Here is a 12,844-nt window from a genome sequence, read left to right as displayed (position 1 = left end):
CAGGGAGCAGCGTTGTTTCTACCAGACAGCCGGTCAGGGAGCAGCGTTGTTTCTACCAGACAGCCGGTCAGGGAGCAGCGTTGTTTCTACCAGACAGCCGGTCAGGGAGCAGCGTTGTTTCTACCAGACAGCCGGTCAGGGAGCAGCGTTGTTTCTACCAGACAGCCGGTCAGGGAGCAGCGTTGTTTCTACCAGACAGCCGGTCAGGGAGCAGCGTTGTTTCTACCAGACAGCCGGTCAGGGAGCAGCGTTGTTTCTACCAGACAGCCGGTCAGGGAGCAGCGTTGTTTCTACCAGACAGCCGGTCAGGGAGCAGCGTTGTTTCTACCAGACAGCCGGTCAGGGAGCAGCGTTGTTTCAACCTGAAAAATTATGTTTTTGTTTTTTTGTTTTGTGACCAACTTTTTATTTTTCAGAGGGGGTACAAACATAAACCATGCTTCCCAACCCACATAACCCACCTCCCTGACCCTAGGTTGCTTATCAGTCATTTTAAATATTCTGCTTCTAATTAAAATTCTTAACATTCCTCCTATACCGTTAAGTTTTGCCAAAGGTCTTGGTGAACTTTAAGTCCTCTGTCTCAATGAAGCTACATAATCCTGTTCTATGAGGCAGCACCTCTTACACAGGCAGCTGTGGATTTTCATTCTTTAAAATGCTCTGCTGCCAGTGGAAGTCTATAGCTCTGCTGCCAGTGGAAGTCTATAGCTCTGCTGCCAGTGGAAGTCTATAGCTCTGCTGCCAGTGGAAGTCTATAGCTCTGCTGCCAGTGGAAGTCTATAGCTCTGCTGCCAGTGGAAGTCTTTAGCTCTGCTGCCAGTGGAAGTCTATAGCTCTGCTGCCAGTGGAAGTCTATAGCTCTGCTGCCAGTGGAAGTCTATAGCTCTGCTGCCAGTGGAAGTCTATAGCTCTGCTGCCAGTGGAAGTCTATAGCTCTGCTGCCAGTGGAAGTCTATAGCTCTGCTGCCAGTGGAAGTCTATAGCTCTGCTGCCAGTGGAAGTCTATAGCTCGGCTGCCAGTGGAAGTCTATAGCTCGGCTGCCAGTGGAAGTCTATAGCTCGGCTGCCAGTGGAAGTCTATAGCTCGGCTGCCAGTGGAAGTCTATAGCTCGGCTGCCAGTGGAAGTCTATAGCTCGGCTGCCAGTGGAAGTCTATAGCTCGGCTGCCAGTGGAAGTCTATAGCTCGGCTGCCAGTGGAAGTCTATAGCTCGGCTGCCAGTGGAAGTCTCTAGCTCGGCTGCCAGTGGAAGTCTATAGCTCGGCTGCCAGTGGAAGTCTATAGCTCGGCTGCCAGTGGAAGTCTATAGCTAAATGCTGGAACTCAACATCCTGTCGAGGCATGTTACATGTTCTGAACAATCACCCACACTTATATATCAGGTTCTGCTCATTAACAGAACAGACAAAAGATGGCACCGAAGAACATGGCTGATGTTTTACATTCTCCCAACCAATTGTGCAATTTTTTAAAACTTTTTTTTTCTTGTTTTGTGTAACTTGTTCTTTAACTTATTTTGTACATAATGTTGCTGCTACCGTCTCCTATGACCAAGAATAACTTCTGGGCATCAGAAAAGTGATTACTCACCACGGACTGGAAGAAACTTTATCCTCTAACGAGTTCAACGAGAAGGATATCCTGATTTCACTGGAACAGGCCCAGATCCACTCCTTCTGTGTGAAGAAAAGACGCCGGAAAAGGGCGTCCAGGCCTTCCATTTTCCTTCCTAACGTGCAATCGTTAGAAAATTAAATTTATGACAAATTATTAAGATTATCATACCAACGGGACATTTAAACTGTAACATCTTATGTTTCACCGAGGCGTGGCTGAATGAAGAAACGGACAATATAGAACTAGTGGGATTTTCAATGCACCGGCAGAACAGAGATGCTACATCTGGTAGACGAGGGGTGGGGTGTGTCTTTTTGTCAATAACAGCTGGTGCGCGATGTCTAATATTGAAGAAGTCTCGGGGTATTGCTCGCCTAAGGTAGAGTACAAGTTGTCGGCCAAACTATCTACCAAGAGTGTTCTCATCTGAATTATTCATAGCCATCTATTTACCACCACAAAGCGATGCTGGCACGAAGACCGCTCTCAAGCAACTCTATAAGGCCATAAGCAAAGAAGAAAATGCTCACCCAGAAGCGGCGCTCCTAGTGGCCGGGGATTTTAATGCAGGTAAACTTAAACCAGTTTTACCAAATTTTTACCAGCATGTCACAAGGGGGGAAAAAATCCTAGACCACCTTTACTCCAAACACAAAGATGCATACAAAGCTCTCCCCCACCCTCCATTTGGCATAGCAGAAACTAAAGCAGGAAGAACCAGTGACTCGCTCAGTACGGAAGTGGTCAGATGACTCGGCTGCTACACTACAGGACTGTTTTGCTAGCACAGACTGGAATATGTTCCAGGATTCATCCAATGGCATTGAGGAATACACCACCTCAGTCATTGGCTTCATCAATAAGTGCATCGAGGACGTCGTCCCCACAGTGACTGTACGTACATAAACCAACCAGAAGCCATCAAACAAGCAAAGCGTCAATGCGGGCCAACTGTCAAGTGTCTTCACTGACATTTTCCTCCTCTCCCTGACCGAGTCTATAATACCTACATGTTTCAAGCGGACCACCATAGTCCCTGTGCCCAAGTAAGCGAAGGTAACCTGCCTAAATCATTACCGCGCCGTGGCACTCATGTCGGTAGCCAAGACATGCTTTGAAAGGCTGGTCATGGCTGACATCAACAGCATCCTCCCGGACACCCTAGACCCACTCCAATTCGCATACCGCCCCAACAGATCCACAGATGACATAATCTCAATCACACTCCACACTGCCCTTTCCCATCTGGATAAAAGGAACACCTATGTGAGAATGCTGTTCATCGACTACAGCTCAGCGTTCAACACCATAGTGCCCACAAATCTCATCACCAAGCCAAGGACTCTGGGACTAAACACCTCCCTCTGCAACTGGATCCTGGACTTCCTGATGGGCCGCTCCCAGGTGGTAAGGGTAGGTAGCAACACATCTGCCACGCTGATCCTCAACACTGGGGCCCCTCAGGGGTGTGTAATTAGTCCCCTCCTGTATTCCCTGTTCACCCACGACTGCGTGGCCAAACACGACTCCAACACCATCATTAAGTTTGCTGACGACACAACAGTGGTAGGCCTGATCACCGACAATGATGAGACAGCCTATAGGGAGGAGGTCAGAGATCTGGCAGTGTGGTGCCAGGACAACAACCTCTCCCTCAATGTGAGGCAAGACAAAGGAGTTGATCGTGGACTACAGGGAAAAAGTGGGCCGAACAGGCCCCCATTAACATCGACTGGGCTGTAGTGGAGTGGGTCGAGAGTTTCAAGTTCCTTGGTGTCCACATCACCAACAAACTATCATGGTCCAAACATACCAAGACAGTTTTGAAGAGGGCACAACAACAGCTTTTCCCCCTCAGGAGACTGAAAAGATTTGGCATGGATCCCCAGATCCTCAAAAGGTTCTATAGCTGCACCATCGAGAGCATCCTGACCGGTTGCATCACTGTGGCATCTGACCGTAAGGCACTACAGAGGGCAGTGCGAACAACACAGTACAACACTGGGGCTGAGCTTCCTGCCATCCAGGACCAATATAATAGGCGGTGTCAAAAGAGAGCCCATAAAATTGTCAGAGACTCCAGTCACCCAAGTTTTATAGACTGTTTTCTCTACTACCGCATGGCAAGCGTTAACAGAGCGCCAAGTCTAGGACAAAAAGGCTCCTCAACAGCTTCTAGCCCCAAGCGATTAGACTGCTGCACAATTCATAAAAATCGTCACCGGACAATTTACATTGACCCCCCCCCCCAACCACCCTTGTACACTGCTGCTACTCGCATAGGTAACAAACAAAGAGCTTCGCCCTCACCTACATGTACAGATTACCTCAACTAGCCTGTACCCCTGCAAACTGACTCGGTACCGGTAACTCCTGTATAATAGCCTCCACACTGACTCGGTACCGGCACCCCCTGTATATAGCCTCCACACTGACTCGGTACCGGCACCCCCTATATATAGCCTCCACACTGACTCGGTACCGGCGCCCCCTGTATATAGCCTCCAAATTGACTCTGTACCGTTGCCCCCTGTATATAGCCTCCACATTGACTCTGTACCATAACACCCTGTATATAGCCTCCAAATTGACTCTGTACCATAACACCCTGTATATAGCCTACAAATTGACTCTGTACCGTTGCCCCCTGTATATAGCATCCACATTGACTCTGTACCATAACACCCTGTATATAGCCTCCACATTGACTCTGTACCAGTACCCCCTGTATATAGCCTCCACATCTAAATCAGGTGTTTTAGCCCTAACCCTAACCATGTTTTAACCCTAAATCAGGTGTTTTAGCCCTAACCCTAACCATGTTTTAACCCTAAATCAGGTGTTTTAACCCTAACCATGTTTTAACCCTAAATCAGGTGTTTTAGCCCTAACCCTGTTGTGTTAACCCTAACCCTGCTGTGTTATCCCGAACCCTGCTGTGTTAACCCGAACCCTGCTGTGTTAACCTGAACCCTGCTGTGTTAACCCGAACCCTGCTGTGTTAACTTGAACCCTGCTGTGTTAACCCTAACCCTGCTGTGTGTGGTATAGGTGGAGGAGGGCAGCAAGGCAGCAGCGGTCAGCCTCCAGGTTGGAGACGAGATGTTGAACATCAACCAGGTCCCTCTGAGCGGTTACAGGCAGGAGGCCATCTGCTTGGTCAAGGGATCATACAAGACCCTCAATCTGGTTGTCAAGAGGTAGGAAACCACACACACCCCAACACACAACTGCTGCGCTTATCCCCCTGGCTGCATCAGAGATGAGATGGAGATCCCTGGACTATCACTGAGCTGCTCTTCTCTGCACAGTGTCGGTCTGGACTAGGGCTAGGGCTCTGCTACAGGGCTGTCTGGGCTAGGGCTCTGCGACAGGTCTGTCTGGACTAGGGTTAGGGCTGAGGCTCTGCTACACGGCTGTCTGGGCTAGGGTTAGGGCTGAGGCTCTGCTACAGGGCTGAGGCTCTGCTACAGGTCTGTCTGGACTAGGGTTAGGGCTGAGGCTCTGCTACAGGGCTGAGGCTCTGCTACAGGGCTGAGGCTCTGCTACAGGGCTGTCTGGAGAAGGGCTGAGGCTCCGCTACAGGGCTGAGGCTCTGCTACAGGGCTGAGGCTCTGCTACAGGGCTGTCTGGAGAAGGGCTGAGGCTCCGCTACAGGGCTGAGGCTCCGCTACAGGGCTGAGGCTCCGCTACAGGGCTGAGGCTCCGCTACAGGGCTGAGGCTCCGCTACAGGTCTGTCTGGACTAGGGTTAGGGCTGAGGCTCTGCTACAGGGCTGAGGCTCTGCTACAGGGCTGTCTGGAGAAGGGCTGAGGCTCCGCTACAGGGCTGAGGCTCCGCTACAGGGCTGAGGCTCCGCTACAGGGCTGAGGCTCCGCTACAGGGCTGAGGCTCCGCTACAGGGCTGAGGCTCCGCTACAGGGCTGAGGCTCCGCTACAGGGCTGTGCTAGCAAGCTGGTTGTGTGCTGCGGGATTGCAGCAGCAGTTGAGAGTTCAGGGTTATTGACACAGTTTCCAGCAGTATTGATTAAGATGAGAGGAGGGGGAGGAAGAGAGAAGAGGGGGAGGAAAGAATAACATTTTAATGTAGTAGTGTATCTGACTGGGCCACACCCAGCCCGGTTTGGTTAAGGCCACACCCAGCCAGGTACGGGAAAGACCCCACCTAGGATTGCAAAATTCTGTTAATTTTTCAAATATTCCCCGGTTTTCCAGAAATCCGATTGGAAGATTCCCACATTCAGTATGGAGTATGCCAGGGTTCAGCTCAATTCAGAACTTGAAATTCAAGTTGAATTTGCCATACCCCACAGGATGTAGCGTTTGAGTGAAAGGAAGTAGAATTGAATTCTGTGCAATTCAAAGTTGGGCTGACCCCATTTAGTCAACTGGTCGATTGTTTGGTCAATAGGATGTTGGTCGAACCAACCAAGATATTTATTTTTAGTCGAGCAGTGGCAAATATATTTACTAAAATGTTGGCACACGAGACACCAGCCTGATTCATGGCTGTCTCAGTGGACTGATCCGCTGCGGAGGCCCGTCTCAGTGGACTGATCCGTTGCGGAGGCCCGTCTCAGTGGACTGATCCGTTGCGGAGGCCCGTCTCAGTGGACTGATCCGTTGCCGAGGCCCGTCTAAATGAACTGATCCGTTGCCGAGGCCCGTCTCAGTGGACTGATCCGCTGCGGAGGCCCGTCTCAGTGGACTGATCCGCTGCGGAGGCCCGTCTCAGTGGACTGATCCGTTGCCGAGGCCCGTCTAAATGAACTGATCCGTTGCGGAGGCCCGTCTCAGTGGACTGATCCGTTGCGGAGGCCCGTCTCAGTGGACTGATCCGTTGCGGAGGCCCGTCTCAGTGGACTGATCCGTTGCCGAGGCCCGTCTAAATGAACTGATCCGTTGCCGAGGCCCGTGTCAGTGGACTGATCCGTTGCCGAGACCCGTGTCAGTGGACTGATCCGTTGCCGAGACCCGTGTCAGTGGACTGATCCGTTGCCGAGACCCGTGTCAGTGGACTGATCCGTTGCCGAGGCCCGTGTCAGTGGACTGATCCGTTGCCGAGGCCCGTGTCAGTGGACTGATCCGTTGCCGAGGCCCGTGTCAGTGGACTGATCCGTTGCCGAGGCCCGTGTCAGTGGACTGATCCGTTGCCGAGGCCCGTGTCAGTGGACTGATCCGTTGCCGAGACCCGTGTCAGTGGACTGATCCGTTGCCGAGGCCCGTGTCAGTGGACGGATCCGTTGCCGAGGCCCGTCTCAGTGGACTCATCCATTGCGGAGGCCACGAGGATGACACACCACTATCACCAGTAGTACATTTACCGTTAATTACCATCGTTCCTAATCTACAATGTTTGTTTGGATACAGTCATTTCTGTTGATGCATTGAATCAATTATTATCCCAATCGTTCTGTTGTCATTGTAGGAGTGGGCACGTTGTTTGCGGAGCACACCACCTGGGGTTAGGGTTAAACTAGGCTAAACTAGTTTTGATTGATTTCATTCCAGTTATGAGTGGTCTTTTGTTTGTTGCGCTCCTGCCGTTCTTGAGTAAGGACACGCACCTGACTACAGATAGAAATAGTCCTAGGTGACCTGGCCTGCGCGCAAATGTAGTCCTATGTGTCCCTTTGGGGATCTGGTAGTATGTCTGATTGTCTTAACTCACCGTCACTGTGGACCTTCTCAGTCTTTTTCTTCTCCTCAAACAGCAAGTAAACCACGTCTGTTTTTACATCCATTGAGAATGACAATAATTCCTCAACGTAGCCTGTTTAAAAAATATTTTGATAACCACCCAGCATGAAAGGGAAAAATGTCCTGATCCAGTGGAAACTTGATAAAATATGCTGATTACTTCTTATCCCTTAAGCAAATAGTCTACAGCTGTGTCTGTCCAGAGCTCACTGGTACAGGAAACACTGAGGGGACAGAATATTTTATACAATGTTTCCAGTTGATTAGCACCAGTTTGGGGCTGGACCAAGTTAATAGTTGATACAATGTTTCCAGTTGGTTAGCATCAGTTTAGGGCTGGACCAAGTTAATAGTTGATACAATGTTTCCAGTTGGTTAGCATCAGTTTAGGGCTGGACCAAGTTAATAGTTGATACAATGTTTCCAGTTGGTCAGCACCAGTTTGGGGCTGGTTTTGAGTGAAAACCTCCTTCCATCAGCAAGGGCATTGAAGATGAAACGTGGCTGGGTCTTTCAGCATGACAATGATCCCAAACACACCGCCCGGGCAACGAACGAGTGGCTTCGTAAGAAGCATTTCAAGGTCCTGGAGTGGCCTAGCCAGTCTCCAGATCTCAACCCCATAGAAAATCTTTGGAGGGAGATGAAAGCCCGTGTTGCCCAGCAACAGCCCCAAAACATCACTGCTCTAGAGGAGATCTGCATGGAGGAATGGGCCAAAATACCAGCAACAGTGTGTGAAAACCTTGTGAAGACTTACAGAAAACGTTTGACCTCTGTCATTGCCAACAAAGGGTATATAACAAAGTATTGAGATAAACTTTTGTTATTTTCCACCATAATTTGCAAAAGAATTCATTAAAAATCCTACAATGTGATTTTCTGGATTTTTTTTCCTCATATTGTCTGTCATAGTTGGAGTGTACCTATGATGAAAATTACAGGCCTCTCATCTTTTTAAGTAGGAGAACTTGCACAATTGGTGGCTGACTAAATACTTTTTTGCCCCACTGTATATATACACTGCTCAAATAAACAAAGGGAACACTAAAATAAAACATCCTAGATCTGAATTAATGAAATATTCTTATTAAATACTTTTTTCTTTACATAGTTGAATGTGCTGACAACAAAATCACACACAAATTATCAATGGAAATCAAATTTATCAACCCATGGAGGTCTGGATTTGGAGTCACACTCAAAATTAAAGTGGAAAACCACACTACAGGCTGATCCAACTTTGATGTAATGTCCTTAAAACAAGTCAAAATGAGGCTCAGTAGTGTGTGTGGCCTCCACGTGCCTGTATGACCTCCCTACAACGCCTGGGCATGCTCCTGATGAGGTGGCGGATGGTCTCCTGAGGGATCTCCTCCCAGACCTGGACTAAAGCATCCGCCAACTCCTGGACAGTCTGGTGCAACGTGGCGTTGGTGGATGGAGCGAGACATGATGTCCCAGATGTGCTCAATTGGATTCAGGTCTGGGGAACGGGTGGGCCAGTCCATAGCATCAATGCCTTCCTCTTGCAGGAACTGCTGACACACTCCAGCCACATGAGGTCTAGCATTGTCTGGCATTAGGAGGAACCCAGGCCCAACCGCACCAGCATATGGTCTCACAAGGGGTCTGAGGATCTCATCTCGGTACCTAATGGCAGTCAGGCTACCTCTGGCGGCCCCCCAAAGAAATGCCACCCCACACCATGACTGACCCACAGCCAAACCGGTCATGCTGGAGGATGTTGCAGGCAGCAGAACGTTCTCCACGGCGTCTCCAGACTCTGTCACGTCTGTCACATGTGCTCAGTGTGAACCTGCTTTCATCTGTGAAGAGCACAGGGCGCCAGTGGCGAATTTGCCAATCTTGGTGTTCTCTGGCAAATGCCAAACGTCCTGCACGGTGTTGGGCTGTAAGCACAACCCCCACCTGTGGACGTCAGGCCCTCATGGAGTCTGTTGCTGACCGTTTGAGCAGACACATGCACATTTGTGGCTTGCTGGAGGTCATTTTGCAGGGCTTTGGCAGTGCTCCTCCTGCTCCTCCTTGCACAAAGGCGGAGGTAACGGTCCTGCTGCTGGGTTGTTGCCCTCCTACGGCCTCCTCCACGTCTCCTGATGTACTGGCCTGTCTCCTGGTAGCGCCTCCATGCTCTGGACACTACGCTGACAGACACATCAAACCTTCTTGCCACAGCTCGCATTGATGTGCCATCCTGGATGAGCTGCACTACCTGAGCCACTTGTGTGGGTTGTAGACTCCGTCTCATGCTACCACTAGAGTGAAAGCACCGCCAGCATTCAAAAATGACCAAAACATCAACCAGGAAGCATAGGAACTGAAAAGTGGTCTGTGGTCACCACCTGCAGAACCACTCCTTTATTGGGGGTGTCTTGCTAATTGCCTATAATTTCCACCTGTTGTCTATTCCATTTGCACAACAGCATGTGAAATGAATTGTCAATCAGTGTTGCTTCCTAAGTGGACAGTTTGATTTCACAGAAGTGTGATTGACTTGGAGTTACATTGTGTTGTTTAAGTGTTCCCTTTATTTTTTTGAGCAGTGTATGTGTGTGTGTGTGGTATGTGTATGTGTGTGTGTGTGTGTGTATATATATATATATATATATATCACACACACACACACACACACACACACACACACACACACACACACATTTAAAAAAACGGCCGATTAATCGGTATCGGCTTTTTTTGTCCTCCAATAATCAGCTTTGAAAAATCATAATCGGTCGACCTCTAATCTGGACGGTTCTGACTTATATTATGTGGACAACTGCAAATACCTAGGTGTCTGGTTAGACTGTAAACTCTCCTTCCAGACTCACATTAACCATCTCCAATCCAAAAGTAAATCTAGAATTGACTTCCTATTTCGCAACAAAGCTGCTAAACATACCCTCATAAAACAGACTATCCTACCAATCCTTGACTTCCGCGATGTCATTTACAAAATAGCCTCCAGCACTCTACTCAGCAAATTAGATGTAGTCTATCACAGTGCCATCCGTTTTGTCACCAAAGCCCAATATACTACCCACCACTGTGACCTTTACGCTCTCGTTGGCTGGCCCTCGTTTCATACTCGTCGCCAAACCCACTGGCTCCAGGTCATCTATAAGGCTTTGCTAGGTAAATCCCCGCCTTATCTCAGCTCACTGGTCACCATAACACCCACCCGTAGCACGCGCTCCAGCAGGTATATCTCACTGGTCATCCCCAAAGCCAACTCCTCCTTTGGCTGCCTTTCCTTCCAGTTCTCTGCTGCCGATGACTGGAACAAATTGCAAAAATCACTGAAGCTGGAGACTCATATCTTCCTTACTAACTTTAAGCATCAGCTGTCAGAGCAGTTTACCGATCATTGCACCTGTACACAGCCCATCTGTAAATAGCCCACCCAACTACCTCATCCCCATATTGTTATTTATTTTTGCTCTTTTGCACCCCAGTATCTCTACTTGCCCATCATCATCTGCACATCTATCACTCCAGTGTTAATTTGTTAAATTGTAATTATTTCCTCACTATGGCCTTTTTATTGTCTTACCTCCCTAATCTTACTACATTTGCACACAGATTTGTCAATTGTGTTATTGACTGTATGTTTGTTAATCCCATGTGTAACTGTTGATTGTGTCGCACTGCTTTGCTTTATCTTGGCCAGGTCGCAGTTGTAAATGAGAACTTGTTCTCAACTGGCCTACCTGGTTAAATAAAGGTGAAATAACAAATTTGTACACTCCCTCAAAACTTAAAACATCTCTGGCTTTGTGTTGTGTGACAACTGCACAATTTAGAGTGGCATTTTATTGTCACCAGCACAAGGTGCACCTGTGAAAGTATGCTTTTTAATCGGTTTCTTGATATGCCACAACTGTCAGGTGGATGGATTATCTAGACAAAGGAGAAATGCTCAATAACAGGGATGTATACACATTTTTGCACAACATTTGAGAGAAATAACCTTTTGTGCATTTTCTGGGATCTTTTATTTCAGCTCATGAAATATGGGACCAACACTTTACATGTTGTTTATATTTTTGTTCAGTATAATTACATGGAATACCAATTTGTAAAGTTATCGTCTCATTGTTTTCGAGAAAAATAAGTTCTCAGATCTTTTGGACATTTTCAAGCATTTCATTTTTACTTCTGCACTACTACAGCATATTCTGCCACTTGTCGTTCAGCAACCAAGACCGAAAACATCCTGGCAACGTCCATGGAAGATGTCCGCGTCATTATTTACACCGAGCTGCATAGCAATGATCCCCAGCTTCGTAGCCTTTCTGATCTGGTCCTCCATGGAGGGGCACCAACAACGAGAATTGTTTTCTCACCTGACCCATTTTCTTGACTACCAGCGGAGTTAGCTGGGAAATCAAGCTTTTGCCCGAATCAAGTCGGAGAATAGCGAAAACATCTTCTCCCCAGAGAAAAGCCTTCAATGCAGTTATTTGCTGTTCTTTCAATTAAGTTCTGCCCTCCAGTTCTGGTACAACTGCTGCTGTAGCAGCATGGACACCAACCTCCTCGAGCAGCCTGTTATGATGTTCGACTTCCTGCCCAGTAAACGGTGCATTCTGAAACTATTTACACCCCTTGACTATTTCCACATTTTGTTACGCTACAGACTTATTCTACACACTACACAGACTTATTCTAAAATGCATTTAAATTGTTTTTTTCCCTCACCAGTCTGTACACACTACCCCCTAATGACAATGCAAAAACAGGTTTTTAGACTTTTTCGCAAATGTATGAAAAAAAAAGATCACATTTTCAAGAGTGTTCAAACCCTTTTACTCAACTTTGTTGAAGCACCTTTGAGTCTTGGGTATGACGCAACAAGCTTAGGTTTGTACCTTGTCAGCTCAGCGATTCGAACTTGCAACCCTGCCGCCCTACCCTACCCTGCCGCCCCAATCAAGGACATTCAGAGACTTGTCCCAAAGCCACTCCTGTGTTGTCTTGGCTGTGTGCTTAGGGTCGTTGTCCTGTTGGACGGTGAAACTTTGCACCAGTCTGAGGTTCTGAACAGGTCAGGATTCCATAGCTGCAGGCAGAACAGTTGAAACTGGAGCAGCAGCACGGCCAGGTGGACTGGGGACAGCAAGGAGTCATCATTCCAGGTAGTCCTGAGGCGTAGTCCTGAGGCATGGTCCTAGGGCTCAGGTCCTCCGAGAGAGAGAGAATTAGAGAGAGCATACTTAAATTCACACAGGACAGTCAGCGTGCATGCGCTAGGCCCACCAGAAGGAGTCGCTAGAGCGCGACGGGACAAGGACATCCCAGCCAGCCAAACCCTACCCTAACCCGGACGACGTTGGGCCAATTGTGCGATGCCTCATGGGTCTCCTGGTCGAGGCCAGCTGCAACACAGCCGAGGATCAAACCCGGTTCCATAGTGACGTTTCTAGCACTGCGATGCAGTGCCTTAGACTGCTGTAGCACTCTGGAGGACACTAATTTTAAGTTTAAACTGCAAAATTGTCTC

General features: G+C 48.4%; 1 protein-coding gene across 4 annotated transcripts in view; it reads left to right on the top strand.

The window, feature by feature from the left end:
• The window catches only part of shroom2a (shroom family member 2a), a 95,689-nt gene that overhangs the window by 28,888 nt on the left and 53,957 nt on the right, over positions 1-12,844 (top strand). For all 4 annotated transcript variants that reach the window (XM_036979028.1, XM_036979029.1, XM_036979031.1 and 1 more), the window contains exon 3: positions 4,671-4,819. In XM_036979028.1, the coding sequence (XP_036834923.1) occupies positions 4,671-4,819 (149 nt within the window). The remainder of the gene's footprint in view (positions 1-4,670; positions 4,820-12,844) is intronic.

Source organism: Oncorhynchus mykiss, chromosome 5, assembly GCF_013265735.2.
Source record: "Oncorhynchus mykiss isolate Arlee chromosome 5, USDA_OmykA_1.1, whole genome shotgun sequence".
NCBI classification, from domain to species: domain Eukaryota; kingdom Metazoa; phylum Chordata; class Actinopteri; order Salmoniformes; family Salmonidae; genus Oncorhynchus; species Oncorhynchus mykiss.
The sequence above is the reverse complement of the archived record's forward strand: the minus strand, read 5'-3'. Positions and strand labels throughout refer to the sequence as shown.